Source organism: Perognathus longimembris, chromosome 8 (assembly GCF_023159225.1).
Source record: "Perognathus longimembris pacificus isolate PPM17 chromosome 8, ASM2315922v1, whole genome shotgun sequence".
Classification (NCBI taxonomy): domain Eukaryota; kingdom Metazoa; phylum Chordata; class Mammalia; order Rodentia; family Heteromyidae; genus Perognathus; species Perognathus longimembris.
The window spans coordinates 11,359,782-11,376,465 of NC_063168.1; the positions used below are offsets into that span (position 1 = coordinate 11,359,782).

General features: G+C 41.5%; 2 gene segments (V, D, J or C); both read left to right on the forward strand.

The window, feature by feature from the left end:
- Positions 1-1,556, forward strand: part of LOC125356824 — a 38,336-nt gene extending 36,780 nt beyond the window's left edge. Inside the window, 1 exon segment of the V gene segment in view lies at positions 1,428-1,556. Within this exon segment, the coding sequence occupies positions 1,428-1,556 (129 nt within the window).
- A 4,344-nt stretch (positions 1,557-5,900) lies between these two features.
- The window catches only part of LOC125356182, a 44,497-nt gene continuing 33,713 nt past the window's right edge, over positions 5,901-16,684 (forward strand). Inside the window, 1 exon segment of the V gene segment in view lies at positions 5,901-5,987. Within this exon segment, the coding sequence occupies positions 5,933-5,987 (55 nt within the window).

Here is a 16,684-nt window from a genome sequence, read left to right on the forward strand (position 1 = left end):
TTAATTTACAATTGGGCGATTCTCTGTCATTTCCCAGCATGCAGCTGTTCTGAGGTGAGGGCTGCCTGAAGGGATCCTTCACCCTGGGCAAAGGCACAAGATGCTCATGCTACCAATGGCTCCAAGCACCACTCAAGAGATTCTTTAATCCCCACCTTGTGGGTTTGTCTTTCTTTCTTTTCTTCTTTCATTATCTTTCAGTCTTTGTACAAAGGGGTTTATATGCAGATGTCAGTTTATGAGTATAATAGATCTAGATCAATGCCTCCTCCCTTTTTCACTTTCCCTCATCTTTCTCAAACCAACCGTCATCCCCTCTACTTACCTGGTTCCAGTCTCACCTGTGCACGTTGAACGTTTTGACTGCATCCTCCCACCTTCATCGCTTCATCCATCGAGTAGGTTCCTTTCTTAGTTCAATTAATGTTGAGTCTCCTGACTTTAATTTCTCACACTACGGCCCCTAATCAAGAAACCCTTAGACAGTTATAGAAATAAAGGTGCTCTCAGCATGGGTTTTTATAATTTATAGTGATCTTGGACAATAGACAGTTGGTAGTCCAAGGTGGTCACTATTGTCACCTTTGATTGTAAACTACATGTTACTTCAAATCTTGGCAAATGTCAGGGGATGAAATGAAAATGGAAGGAAATTGCTAAACAAGTTCAGAATGAAAACCAAAATCCTCACACATATAAGGACCAAAAACACTTGAATTTACTTTTTAAAATTTGATCAAAGAAGAAACCACAAGTTGTAATAGAAAATATTATGGCAAATGAGAAGGCAAACAAAATGGATATGAATACATGATGCCACAAAAGTGATATTAAGAACACAGTTGTAGCTGTGAACGCCCACATAGGGAGGTTCAGAGGTGAGAGCAGTGGGGAGTTACTGACTCCTCCAGAGCAGGAGATCGTGGCCTCAGCCCCTCCCCCTCCACTGTGTCCACAGTCCAATACCCACATTATTGGCATCTTCCATGGATCAGAGCACCCAGCCCTCACCTGTCTTGTGACTACTGTCTTTTTCTCAATTTTTGTTGACTCTTAGTGTTTTTCCTAAAGCAGATCTCTGCATTATGGAGAGGAAGCATCATTTTCTGTTTGCTACAGAATTATTCTTAGTAATGAATGAAACAGACTCAGCTTCTGAAGTTAAGGAGCAAGATCCACCATCAAGTTACTGAGACTCTGAAAAGTATAAGATGCAATTCCACAGCATGTCCACGAGATGGCAGAAATATCCCACCCTATATGATTGATCTGCCTGTAGAAATAGTAGAGAGGAGATTGATGGTGTGCCATTATCAACAAGGAGTCCCATGGGCTTGAATGAGAACTCTGGAGTGTCCAGGGACACTTGGGGTGCACAGCTGGTGTGCTGACCTTTGGTGGAAACCACTCTGTGCTTTGTGGCACAGTTCGGTGGCCACAGGTTCAGTGGCAGTGGATCTGGGACAGAGTTCACTCTCACCATCAGCAGCCTACAGCCTGAAGATGTTGCCACTTATTACTGTCAACAGTATTATGTTTACCTTCCCACAGTGTGACAGGTCATAATGGACACCTCCCAGAGAAGCACAAGTGAGAGGCTGGACTTGCTTGCTCAGCTGGCAATCTACTACTTGAACCATGCCTCCATCTTGTCCTTTTGCTTGTTCTTTTGGAAATGAAGTCTCACATTATTTTATGCTTTGGTTGATTTTGAATTGCAGTCCTGCAAGATCTCTGCTGCCTGAAAATGTAGTTAGCTGATTTAATACAGTGATTCAAGTTTGATCTATCTCTTTTAATATCCTAAGTAGTCAGAAAAACATGAAAGTAATTTCATCAAGTGTTACTCTAAACAGAAAAATGAAGAAATCTACAATTTGTATGTCAATTTTCACATAAAATTACCCTTAGGCAATGGTAACATTTATTGGTGCCATTACTGGGGCTTAGACTCAATCAATTAGCCTCATACTCTTGCTTGGCTTTTTCTCTGAAAGCAGCTGTTGTATCACTTTGAGCATCACTTCCAGTACCTGCTTGTTTTCTGGTCTTTGGGAGATAAAATCTCATGTACTTTCTGAACTTGGGCTGGCTTCAAACCAAGCTGCTCATTGATCAACCCCCTGAGTAATTAGGATTAAAGACCTGAGCCACCAGGGCCTGGCTGAGGCATCTCTGTGATGAAATAGAGTAGCAGTAAGAAAACTAAACACTCCAAAGAGAAAACAGCCAAGATTTTTATTTTAAGAATTCTTTGTCCTTGGATGCACAAATGTCTCTTAATTTGATGGGATGCTTTTGTCCTTACTTCCTGGGGCATTGCAGTCTGGTTCCCCAAAATAATTGCTTGTGTTTATATATTCCTGTGATTCCTCTGTATTTCCTGCAGGGATTTAAAATTTTAAGCACTTAGTTAAGATATAAGATGCCGTTGGTACTTTGTTTTGTTCCCCTTGTAAGATAACAATATTGTTTCAGTCTTCTTTGAGTCCCATGTTTTCTTATTATGGGTTTGTTGAAGAAGTTATTATCTTTGCTCCATTGAATGGTTTTGGTTTCTTTTTTTTCCCAAAGCAAATTTCCCTCATACTCAAATGAATCTCATATAACATTCCCTGTAATAAAGAGGATCTAAACTGTGACATAATAACCTTTCCTTTTCACTCTATTTAGGGTCATCTGATTTTGACATCACATCAGTAAAACACTAGGGGTCACTGAAGTCATAACCTACAGACATCTTGTTGCAAGTTCTGGTCTAAAGCATTCTCAACTGCTTAGCTCATTGTGATTGTATTGCCCAGTGGATGGTTAGTGTAACTGTGCCCAACTCATTTCCCATATCCAAAATGTGAGCCCCGGAACAAGTTTACAGCAGCTTTCTCCTCGTCTCTTCATTATGGGCTGCATGATGACAGAGCCCACTGAACACATGCAGCATGTGGGGTGCTAACACGCTCCCCACATTCTCACCATTCACCTGAAGGTGTCAGAAAACAGTTCCTCCAACAAACTGCCGTCCAAGTCACAGGAGTCCAAGCAGCCCACCAGTGTTAGGCTATGTAAACCAACAGCACCTGGAAAACAACAGTACAACTCATCTGCATAGGATCTTGACAATGATCAGAACTGGACACTCGACTCCTCTGATAAACACACATAAAGTTTCACAAGACGAGGACTAGGGTCCTCACCTGTGTGGTCAAGGGGAGCAATGTCAAGGAGAAAGGGACAGAAAAAATGGACAGATGAAGAGTGGGTGAATGTAGTAATAATTGTGAAGACGCTTATGTCAAAATGGAAGTAGGAAAACTAAAGGAGCAGGAGGGATTAAAAGAGATGGGATGCAATGGTGAAAATTGTGACATTGATGACGATGAAATATACTTATTATGATCAGACATGTTGACTGTAAGCCCTTGTACAATTACTAAAAACTAACAAAGCTCTAATAAATGGTTCATGCCCATAATACTATCTACTCTGGAAGGTGGGAACTAAAGATCATGGTTCAAATCCAGCCCAGGCACTGAAGTCTGTGAGACTCTTCCTTTTATTAATCAACAAAAGCAAGAATGGAGCTGTGTCATAGTGCAATGCCATCCTTGAATATGAAAGCTGAGGTACAGAGTTCAAGCCCCAGGATCAGCAATCAATCACTCACTCACTCAATCAGTCAATAACATGGATATAATCTGACTCCAAAGCTGGAGTATTATAAGAAAACCAATCTGAACTGAAATGAATAAAAGGTAGAAAAAAGGAATGACTAAAATATTGACAGATATGACACTGGTCAAGATATATTGTATTCATAAAGTGCTTGTTCAATGACATCTCCTTTGTACAATGACTTAAAGATAACAAAAATGAAACATTTATAATTCACCTACTAATTGCATAAAAATAACCACATGGTTTTTTTTTGTTTGTTTGTTTTTGTTTTTTTTTTTTGGCCAGTCCTGGGCCTTGGACTCAGGGCCTGAGCACTGTCCCTGGCTTCTTCCCGCTCAAGGCTAGCACTCTGCCACTTGAGCCACAGCGCTGCTTCTGGCCGTTTTCTGTATATGTGGTGCTGGGGAATCGAACCTAGGGCCTCGTGTATTCGAGGCAGGCACTCTTGCCACTAGGCTATATCCCCAGCCCCACATGTTTTAAAATGACAGAAACAGATGTTTCCTATATCTGGGAATATTAATTTGATCTATCAGAATTCCAGCTAAAGACACACATCTTTCCAACTCTTGGTACACATACCTGGTAACAACACTGGAGAATCACAGCACGTGTTTATTCACGTGTGCACATGTGTGTATGTGGGCAGGTATGAGGGGAGAGAGAGGAGGGGGGATGAGAGAGGTGAGGATTGACAGAGAGACTGAGATGGATGTCAAGAGGGACTGTGCTTGTGTTTGGGGAAGAAAACCAGCGGGGAAGGGGGGAGAACCAGCAGGAGCTAGTGATGAAGTGAATGTAACTGAAGAACAGCATATGAATGCAATCAGTATTAAAAATCAACAAAAGAGGATCATAGGGGAATAAAATACGGGGTGGTAAGCATGATCAAATAAATGGCATGCATTTATGAAAGCTGAATGAAGGAACTCATTTGTACAAATAATATATGCTACAGAAAGTGTAGAAGAAATGAAAGAAGAGGGGGATGGGGGCAGGCTTAGTGAAATCCAGTTTCTGTAATCCTACAAGGTGCGCGTTCACATATGACCATTAGATGGCGCACCTCACACTGCTCATAGAGCTGCCTATCTGAGAAATTCCAGGGATGGAAGGGAAAGTCATTTTCATTTCTTTCTTTTCTTTTTTTCTTTTTATTTTTTTGGTCATCTGGTTTGAACTCTGGGCCTGGGTGCTGTCCCTGAGATCTTCAGCTCAAGGCTAGTGCTCCACCATTTTGAGCCATAGTACAACTTGAAGAAAAGAGTCTCAAGGATTTTCCTGCCCTGGCTGGCTTTGAACTGGGATCCTCAGATCTAAGCCTCCTGAGTAGCTGGGTTTACAGGCGTGAACCACTGGTGTTCAGTGAAATAGTCATTTTGTATGATCATATTCACATAGCTATTGAGCCCTTGCGATCCTCTTCTATGGATATCCTCCTTTGTTCTCAATGTGTGAATATTTAGATGCTGTTTAATTGTGTCAAGTGTAATTATTTGCCTTTTGCTATCCATTTGGTTTACTTGTAGACTTATAGGCACCTCCTAATAGTTACAAATGAGGGAAACCATGCAGCCTATGCTTCTTTGGGTCTGGCTTATTTTGCTTAGTATAAATTTTTCCAAGTCGTTACATTTCCTTCTGAGTGGGGCAATGCCATTCTCTCAGAGGGAAGCATAGAATTCCACTGGGTATACATGCCCTGTGTTGTTTAGCATATGTTCATATAAAAGGATACTTACTGAAATGTACTCCAAGCAATGGAAGCAAGAAGTTTCCTTTTATTGTACTGTTTGTGGTTCTATTTTTCTCATGTGAAATCTCCTCCTAAATGGAGGCAATGGGTAAGAGCAGTCAGAAGAGAAGGAAACCAGTCCTTTATACAGAGTGCACAGGGCACAGTGCACACACCTCAGATCATGATGCTTTATTTCACATATATTTTTCAAAGGGTTATCTTTCATTTAAAAATTGAAATCATCTATCTATCTATCTATCTATCTATCTATCTATCTATCTATCTACCTACCTACCTACCTACCTACCTACCTATACATCTTCCAATGCATCTCTCGACAAGCAAATGTGAAGCTCAGGGTTTTTAGGTCTATGCTTTCTCACTGAGATCTACCAGCCTGCAGCTGTGCCCAGCCTCGCCCAGCCCCTGCTGATTTGCATGTGCACAGCCCACTGCTCTGAGCTCTTCTTCATAGGCTGTGCACACCCTGTGCAGGAGAAGGTCCACTCAGCACCCAGCATGGACATGAGGGCCCCTGCTCAGCTGTTGGGGCTCCTGCTGCTCTGGCTCCCAGGTAAGGACGGACAAGGCTGGGGATTGCTCATCCCATGTTAACAGAGCTGCTTGGCTAATGGCTTTTACGTTTCCAATATCAGGTGCCACATGTGACATCCAGTTGACCCAGTCTCCATCCCTGTCTGCATCTGTGGAAGACAGAGTGGACATCACTTGCAGGGCCAGCCAGGGCATTACCAATTATTTACATTGGTACCAGCAGAGACCAGGGAAAAGTCCGGAGCCCCTGATCAGTTATGCAACTACTTTGGAATCTGGGGTACCATCAAGGTTCAGTGGCAATGGATTTGGGAGGGAGTTCACTCTCACTATCAGCAGCCTGCAGCCTGAAGATGTTGCCACTTATTACTGCCAACAAAGTTACAATACTCCTCCCACAGTGATACAAGTCATAACAAAAACCTCCCAGGGAAGCAGTTAGAGGCTGAGCTGCCCCAGCTGTTGACAGAGCTGCTCAGATGCAGCCACACATTTAAGGTCACTGGCAAGTATTGGGAGAAAGTTCATGGAGAGGATTCCACACCCTGACTGTCCTCATTCCACGCAGCTGACACCTGACAATTCCTCTTCTGAGTTACAAAGAACACAGTTCCCTGCTCATGAAGAGTCCAGGGTCTACTAGAAATTTGCAGTCACTCAATAAAAAGAAGCCTTTCTAGTTATGTCAAAGGAGGTTTTTAAAATCAAGCCAGTATAGTTGTGAAAAAGATTTTTGAAAAGTAAGCCAGTAAAAAAAATAATTATAATTTTTTGAAAACAATTTTTGACTGGCACAATATAATTTTATTTGAAGTATGGTATGATGTTTGGATATTATACACATTGTACAACAACCTGAATAACGTAATTAAGAGGTTAGTTCATCATCTTACACAGTTATCAATTTCATGTAGTCAGGGTTTTCTATTTAGCCAGTGCAATTTTTAAAAAGTTATTTCAACACACATGTTAATTTTAATCTAATTATAAGACAATTAATTTACTTTTGATGATGAATGCCAAATTCCTTGTTATTTCCCAATGCATTGTCTGATCTATTGGAAACTCAAACAAACGTACACAAGAAAAAATTAAAATATGTAAATATATGGGTACATAGAATATATTTAAGTTACTCAGGGAACCAAGTAACAGATACATAGTAACCAGTATTACATCAATATTTATCATGTAATCAGAAAAGGGTCTTCCTTATACCATACAGATGTACTGGGAGCATAAATACACATTTACTAATTAAAATGTATGTTTATGCATGAAAATGTATATGGAAGGAAGGAGTTGGATTGGGAGGGATGGGGCAGAATGGTGAAAGAGGTTATGTAGATCCAGAAGCAGCTTATTTATAAATGGACACATTTAGTTGTCTTCATTTTGTACAACTACTTAAAGATAATAAACGCAGAACTGAAAACAAGACATATGTGTGCAGTTCTCGCTTGTCCACCATCTCATCTCTGTCCATCCATTTCTTTGTGAGTGTGGATGGATAGGATTGAGTCTCTTTTTAGGTTAGAAGTCGTGTCATATCATTCAGAATATCAAAGGAAAAGACAGAGGGAGAGGGGCAGAGACACAGAGAGAGACAGAGAGGAGACAGAGGGAGAGAAACACACACGGAGAGGAGTGCTGGGAAATGCCCTTCCTGAAGAGACTGTGAGGAGAGGAGCTCACAGCTGATGACCCAGTGAGGTCCTGGCCCAAGGCTCGGAACATATCCAGGAAGGCACTGCCCAAGACCATGGCCATGCGTGCCTGTTTCTATCAGCAACCTGTAAACATAGCCAGAGTCTCAGTAAGGTTCAGTGAAGGGAAAATGTGGTATATGCAGGAAATATGGAAGGGACACTTCTAAAATAGAACTACTTTTTGACACGAGGAATCAAACACAAGTAAAAATAGATGCAATATTATTTTCTTTCCTACTTAGAATGTGTCCAAATTCAGAATCCTCAACGGCATCCCTGACAGCATATATATTACAAATACAAAATTACAAATCCACCTCAGATCTACTGAATGTGAATATGCACTGATTCTTAAGTAATCTTTTCATAATTCCTTAAGGTGTAGGAAACTGTCTTGTAGATGAGTATCAGGGGTAGAGAGATGCTTTTTACTTCCCAATCAGCCCATTAATGAGCATTTCTATTTAAACTACATCCAACACACACACACACACACACACACACACACACACACACACACACCCTACATCATTATAACAAAGTAATAAAGTAACTTTTCTATAACAAAGTAATTAGCCTAAGCTTTGAATAAGAACTTGGTTTAACTCACAGTTTTAGGTATACAAAGTCCTAGATACAGTATCATGTGAGGCCTGTCCTGTGTGGGGAAAAATATGGCGTGTTAATGAAAAGAGAACCAGCTGTGAGTTGAGGAGGCCAGGCATAGGGTTGTCCTCACTTTGTAACAAGAGACTATGATGAGCACTGACTCACTGCATGAGAGAAGCTATAGCCCACCTGAGGGCAGGGCCTCCAATCCCCTAATCACTTCCCACAAGGCACTCCTTCAGATGGCCACGTGGGGTCTTCCTGGGCATCAGCAGCAGCCTCCTTGTTCATGGGCCCCTTCTTCCCAGGTGAGGATCTGCTGCAGGACAGAGCCTGAATCCTCGGAGACAAAAAGTGGAGACTGAGATCTCTGTGACCAATAAGCAGAGACTGGTTAAAGAAGATTGCAAACTGAGACATTAAAAGTTTATAGGATAATTTAGGATAACCAGAATTATATACATGTATTTGTCTTTAAGGAGTTACACAAAGGAGTTTAAAAATCATGTCAGTGTATGAGTGGAATGCATCTTGATTACTTTCTCTCTTCCATTATTCTCGAGAAGGAAGTTTTCAGAAATTCTGTGATTAATTTGTTGTACAAATAAAGTGTAGAAGAATGACAGGATATTTACTGGAGTTTAAAGCTTCTCAAATTGAATATATATTCACAACTCCAAGTATACATAGTTATCCCATTTTCCCTTTATATTGTAAAGGCATTTGGATCACTAATAGTAATGGAAAAGTTTGTTCTTTCTGTCAATTCTTTACACCCAGTCTTAATAGGAAGTTCCTTTGGAAACAGAGGTTCTAACACTTGTAGCTAACATTCCAGAACAGATAAATTGGTAACAATTATACCAGACCCCTCTTCCTCTAGCTCAACTCTGCTCCCATTGTTCAACTCCCCTGAGGATCCGAGCTGCTGATGGTGGACACTGTGACTTTCTCTAGACGAGCTGAGGGAGGGGCAGGGTATTCAGACATTGTGTCCATTCCATTCTCCCATGCTGTCCTTGACAGGAACCAGCATATCTTTGGGTCTCTGATGCTGTTGTTGGGTGGCAGGGCCATGTGCACCCTATCTTCCCCTCTCAGATCCAGACTATCACAGTGGGATCCTTCTCCCCAGTGCTGCTGGCATCATGGATTTTATTGGTTATCACCAAACAGAGAGCACAATGATGTCACTTCTCTCAGAAGAGCAGGTCTTGCCTTTCCCTTGGCTCTTCTCACACTGTTGCCCCCACCTGGCTATTTGCATATTGCTCCCTAAGGAGGACCTTCCTTTCCAAGTCTGAGATAAAGGCTCAGCTCTGAACCTGCCTTGACCTGACAAGACTCCTCATTTCACTCCTAGAAATGAAGTCCTTCTCTCAGCTCCTGTGGCTGTTAATGCTCTGGATCCCTGGTAAGGACAAAGGGAGATGAGGAATGAGACTGGGTGGTGGTTGAACTCTCAGAGCCCATTTGTGCCCTATCTGTGTAGGTCTTGTTATCCATGATGAGATGAGTGATATTTAGGCCTTCCAGAGTGAGGAACATTCCAGAAAGAGCTAGAAATTGCTTGGGAAAAGACTCTGCTAGATGACAATACAACTAGTGATTGCTAGAGGCCCATTTATGCTTCAGAAATACATCTATTTTTAATATTTGATATGTTTAGATTATTAATCAGTATGAAACATGAATAACAGGCAATATATTTCAAAATACAAATAACAACAACATGCATTTCTATGTTTGTGAATAAAGTTGCACTTCTGTTTTATTCTAATTTCAGGATCAGTGGAGATGTTGTGCTGACCCAGACTCCACTCTCCCTGCCTGTCACCCTGGGAGAGCCGGCCTCCATCTCCTGCAGGTCTAGTCAGAGCCTCCTGCATAGCAATGGAAACACATATTTGCACTGGTTCCTGCAGAGGCCAGGCCAGTCTCCACAACTCCTGATCTATAAGGTTTCCATCCGCTTTTCTGGGGTCCCTGACAGGTTACGTGGCAGTGGGTCAGGCACGAATTTCACACTGACCATCAGCAGGGTGGAGGCTGAGGATGTTGGGGTTTATTACTGCTTTCAAGAGACACATGCTCCTCCCACAGTGATACAGCCCTGAGTAAAAACCTCCGTGCTTGAGGTGGCCCAGCTGTCACATGTAGTTTGTTTGGGGAGCTGCAGGGAGCTTTTCTAGTGGTTGTCAGAGCAAGAAGCTTTAGAAGTCATAGTAATTTACAGCTGAGCTCTGTGTTGCATGAGTGCCTCTGCCACCCTTCAGGAACACTGGGGCAAAGGTCATGCCGTGACACAGGCAGCAGGGGAATAAATGTGGCTCTTTCAGCTGATGATGATATGACCACTTATGACATGCTTGATTAAATCTTTATTAAAATCCTGTCTGATTTTCTATCATGTACCTATTAGATTTGACCATGACAAATTGGATAGTATTTGGCAATATTAAAAATAAATTTTTTTTCAAATTGTTCTCTCTTTAGACTGAGGTAGTAGCATTAACCAGCTCAGTTTTATCCTTAACTGTATTGTGAATTCCAGGCCAGTTTTAGTTCCATAATGAAACCCTGTTCAAAAACAAAACAATACAAACATGGCAAGTTAATAAGTCCTCCATTTATTTTACTTATTTCTGGTAATTTGCCATGGCCAGTGAGAGAAATAACTACCACACTCTATGTAAGTGAAATGGGAAGGCATGATCTCATGCATGAAGTACTTTCCCTGGAGGCCAGGCCTGAAGAAACAGCATAGGAAGATGTCATTATCATGAGATCCCAAAGTAGACAGAGCCGGTGATGGTGTCTACTCCTATAAGTTATGCAGATGTCAGCAATTTGTATGGAGCTAAAGCTGGAATGGCTGTTAATATGTACAAATTCATGGTGTGTGCAAAGCCTGTGGCCCTGGAATTATGAAAAAGGTATTTCTTTTTCATGTTATTAGGATATCATTACATTATATAATTTCCATATTTTTGGTGGTCATTTTTGGACAAATGTTCTAAGCCTGGAAATGGAGATTCTTTTCATGTTTAATGTGGATCATGTTTTAGGGAAGGCAATTTGTGCAACGTGTGATTTTAAACAGAATGAAAATGCTGTCATCTCTGGAGAAAACAAGTCACATGTCATTGTCATTTGCCAAAACTTAATCTTATTTCTATATTCTATCGATAATCTCTTTTGGAATATGAGAGAGGTGAGGAAGGACAGAGAGAATGAGATGGTTGTAAAGAGGAATTAAATTTATGTTTGAGGAGGGATAGAAGCAGGATGGGGAGAAGGAGAGGGAGATGGAGTGAATGGTACTGAAGTACAATATGAATGGATATAATTGATGAATGAATGATTGTAATGAATGCAATCAGTATAAAAACCCTGAAAAGTGTACTAATTATTCCCAACGAGGGAAAACATAGAGTCCATGTTTCCTTTTTTGGTCTGGCTCACTTCACTAAGTATAATTTTTTTCCAAGTCCTTCCATTTCCTTATGAACGGGGCAATTATCATTCTTTCTGATAGAGGTATAGAATTCCACTGTGTATGTGAACCACATTTTCTTTCTTTTTTTTTTTTTTTGGCCAGTCCTGGGCCTTGGACTCAGGGCCTGAGCACTGTCCCTGGCTTCTTCCCGCTCAAGGCTAGCACTCCGCCACTTGAGCCACAGCGCCGCTTCTGGCCGTTTTTTTTCTGTATATGTGGTGCTGGGGAATCGAACCTAGGGCCTCGTGTATCCGAGGCAGGCACTCTTGCCACTAGGCTATATCCCCAGCCCCACATTTTCTTGATCCACACATCTACTGAGGGACATCTGGGTTGGTTCCATATTTTAGCTATGACAAATTGTGCTGCGATGAACATCGTTGTGCTGGTGGCTTTAGTGTGTTCTTGTTTGAAATCTGTTGGGTAGATGCCCCAAAGTGGGGCTGCTGGATCATAGGGGAGCTCTATGTTTAGCCTTCTGAGGAACCTCCATACTGCCTTCCAGAGTGGTTGAACAAGTTTACACTCCCACCAAAACTTAGTAGGGTTCTGTTTTGGCCACATCCCCTCCAGCATTTGTTATGATTAGTTTTCCTGATAATGGCCATTCTTACTGGGGTGAGGTGGAACCTTAGTGTTATTTTGATTTGCATTTCTTTTATGGCCAGTGATGTAGAGCACTTCTCCATGTGTCTCTTGCCCATTCTCATTTCCTCTTCAGAGAAGTCTCTTCTTACGTCTTTAGCATACTTGTTGAGGGGGCAGTTGGTTCTTTGAGAATTTGTTTTGGAGGAATTTAATTTTTTGGGTTCTACATATATTTTATATATGAGGTCTTTGTTGGATGGCCAGTAAAGATCTTCTTCCAATCTGTAGTCTTTCACAACAGCTCAGTAGCTATGTCCATATGAACACATAAAATATGCTAAGTGACACGAGTTCCAATTTATGGAAACAAGTGGTATGTCATTGTTGTTGTTATTTTCAACATGCCATGTGAAATTATGTCCTTTGTCTTTTGTGTATTTCTTTCCCATGGTTTTACCCTGATATCACTGTTACTGATTTTAGTACCCTGGTTATTGTATGTGTGTATTGGAACTAGGGAAGGGAAAAGGAATAACAAAATCAAAATACAAAGGATAAAAAGAGAAACTAATGCAACAGCACTACTAAGCTATATGGTATAAACCAATTATTCAACTCACAGAGTGGGAGTAAATGGGGAGGGGGGAGGTGGGGGAAAATGAGGGAGGAGATAAAAAGATGGATAAGAAATGTATGTAGTGCATTACATATGAAACTGTAACTCCTCTGTACATCACTTTGACAATAAAGAAATGAGAAAAAAGATTCTGAAAAGTGGATTGTAGGGAATAACCTGTGCTGTGGTAAGCATGATAAAATAAATTGCATGTATGTGTGAAAGCCTGGTCATGAAACCCCTTTGCACAAGTAATATATGCTATGGGAAATGTAGAAGAAATGGAGGAGGAGGGGAGGGTGGCTAGTGAAATCCAGTTTCTGGAATCTTACAAGATGCAATTTCACAATATGATCATTACATGGCACACACCGCACTGCTCACAGAGCTGCCTATCTGAGAAATAGCAGGGAAACAGAAGAGATGTCTGCTGTCACTGGTACTAGGGACACCCACTGGAACCCTGAACAGAGCAACAGCCCCCAAAACACTCACTGACTCTGAGCCTGGAAGCCTGGCATTGTGTCTACCCGTGCCTTCTTGATGGCACCAAAGCCATCTCTAAAGGAAGGAGTTGTGTCTCCCTCTGTGTGAGTATGGAGAAGTGACCTGCAAGAAGGAAGGGAAGGCTAAAAAGGAAGGGAGAGGGAGAATGATGTCAAAAAATCCAATGCATATCCTACAAAATTAAGAAAATAGAGGAAAGGGGTGTATTGGGAGGGATGGCACGGAATGATGAAAAGGATGATGTTTAATAAGATGCACTGTATTCAAAGACTACTTTATTGAATGGCAATCACTTTGTGTAACTACCTAAAAATGAATTTTAAAAAGAAGAGAACATATGGAATAGTGGATTCCATATCACCAGTGCTCACATTTTCATACATCTAGTGTTTGCATAATAATGTTCATTATTAACTACGTAGCATGGTTCTGGGAATCAACCTGAATGCTCTAGGACACATGCTCCAGCCGTGAGATCCCCAAGGATGCAAATGGGGTCCTGAGCTGCATGATGCTCGGGCTTAGACCGAGCAAGGCTACGTGGTGACATGCACATCGTGCCCTAGAGAATTGTCTCTGTATCAAAATTTAAAATGGCGACTTACACAATTGAAATTAGACTTGTCAATGTATTAACTTAATAGGTAATTTACTGCATATAAACAGTAGACCTATACCTTTTACAGTCACTCTTTTGTGACGTGTTCTTCTGTGTCCTGAGGTCCCTGGTGACTCCTCATTATCCCCGCCCCTCAGAAGCAGTGAGAAGAGCCCTGGAGATTCCTCCCACAGTCAGCCCTGCTCTGCAGTCGGAGTCTCTCAGAATTTCACCTCGGTCACAGACCTCATTGAGAATCATGGCCTAGATTGTACGCACTTTCCTTTCCTTGGTGCACTTACTTCTTCCAGGAAGATTCATGGGAATGTTTTCTGATTTTCCCCTCTAGCCTCCTGTTTCAGCCAGGTAGTTCCACCTGTCAACAACCCAGGGTAGGGTAAGCCTACACACACCTCTGATTTGAAGCTAGTATCCCCACTCTTCCATGCATTCCAGTACTTGAAGTCTGTGCAGACTTGAAATTCACAAGCCACATGTCCACACTTGCTGACGGCAGTCCCGGAGAATGGATCATGAGAGCTCCACGTGGCATCCTCAGAGCCTGCCTTCTCTCAACCCCACTCAAGTAGATGCTCTCAGAGTCTCTCTACCTCATCCTCTTAATATGTCCCATGGAATTTGCTAGGTGGAATTACATCTACAGGAGAGCCTGTAGGTTCCTTCTTGTTTTATTTAGTACCAGCTTTGTCCTGTAGTGCATGACAGAGAGAGCAAATCTCACTCCATCAAAGGCAGTAGGAGCCATTCAGGTGACCATATGATAAGATTAGAAGTAAACTGTCAAAGGAGTGAAGAGGATGTGCAAACCTTTTAGATGGGATTATATAGCATCTTAAAAAGAGGAAAGAAGACCATTCAAAATACTTCTTGGAGCAGTTATGTTAGCATGTGGTGCAGTGAGTACTAATGTTTTGGAAGGTGCAGGTGATCAAATCAAGATTCTCAAGCTATTTTTGTAGTGAATGGTTCTGAAGAGGCCTCTGATTGGGCCATGATTTGCAGAGGGCATACAGGCCACAGAGCAGTGCTAATTAAGGATCATGTTGTCTTCATGCATCAGATTCTTGGACTTATAATGTTAAGTTCCATGTGAATACTCTCCTCATCTATTTCCAGTTCTGCCTTCTGCAGTATGGGATGAAGGATGTCCACATGCTTATCTCCGTGTGGGGGAACATAATGAATTCACTCTATGTATGTATGTCTTCACTGTATGTGGTCTCTTGTCCTTATTTCCTTATCTTGTAGATTTCCTCTCCACAGTGTGTGGCTCTAGTTCTTTGTCCCAACCTTGTCCGTGTTGCGGAGTATCTCTTCTGTATCTGTTTGAATTACATATCTAAACTCAGTCAGTAAAAACTGCTTTACTGCTAGTCACAGGTAGCTCATGCCTATAATGCTAGTTACACAGGAGGCTGAGATCTGAGGATGTGGTTGAAAGCCAACATTGGTTGCAAGAATCTATGAGATGCATATCTACAATTAAGCACGAAAAAGCTGAAAGTGGAGCTGTGGACCTTGTGCAACATCCTTGAGAACCAAAGCTTAGTGACAGTGTTGAAGCCCCAGGCTGAGCCACAAAGCAATGCTTTACTCAAGACTATGTAGGCTGAAGGAACATACTAATGTTTAGAGTTGATCCTTTGGTTTAGAGAACATCCCCAACTTCTGAGAGGGAACAGTTACCACCAATTAAGAAAGAATACACAAATGTCCTCCAAAGCTTAGAAAATATCTGGCACAGAAATGCAATAGACACAAGGGTAGATAGGGAGCTATGTCTTTGTCTAAACATAAAGGGGAAATGTCTCATGTGAACTGTTCTAGAGGGAGGCAATGCTTGAGAACACTGAGAGCAGAAGTAGAGTAGTCAATTATAAGCAGTGCACAGGACACTGAAGCAAGTAACAGTAGACAGTCCATAAAACTCAGATAATTTTACTTTATTGCACACATTATATATTTCAGAATGTTCTCTTCCATTAAAATTTGAAATTCATCCATCTCTGTATTTACCTATGCATCTATCTTTCTACCTACACATATATTATCACTTTTAGAACACTTGTGCTTGCAAAATAATGATCATTATTACTAGATAACAAGGTGCTGGGAAACAACCTGAATGCTGCAGGACTCCTATGTCACAAAGTTTGTACATACCCAATTAAAGAGAGAGAGAATTCTCTAATTACATTCCTCACTAATTTTCATCTCTGAGCTACTGACTTTAATTAGGAAAACAGAAAAAAGAACCCCAGCACATCATAGATAATGTAGAAATAAAATTATGCTTCTCACAATACAACAGAATCAATCTTTTTTTCCCCTCATGTTTGTGGAGAAACACATTATTTACAAGCAAATGTGAAACTCAGGGTTTTTAGTCTATGCTTTGTCACTGAGATCTACCAGCCTGCAGCTGTGCCCAGCCTCGCCCAGCCCCTGCTGATTTGCATGTGCACAGCCCACTGCTCTGAGCTCTTCTTCATAGGCTGTGCTCACCCTGTGCAGGACAAGGTCCACTCAGCACCCAACATGGACATGAGGGCCCCTGCTCAGCTCCTGG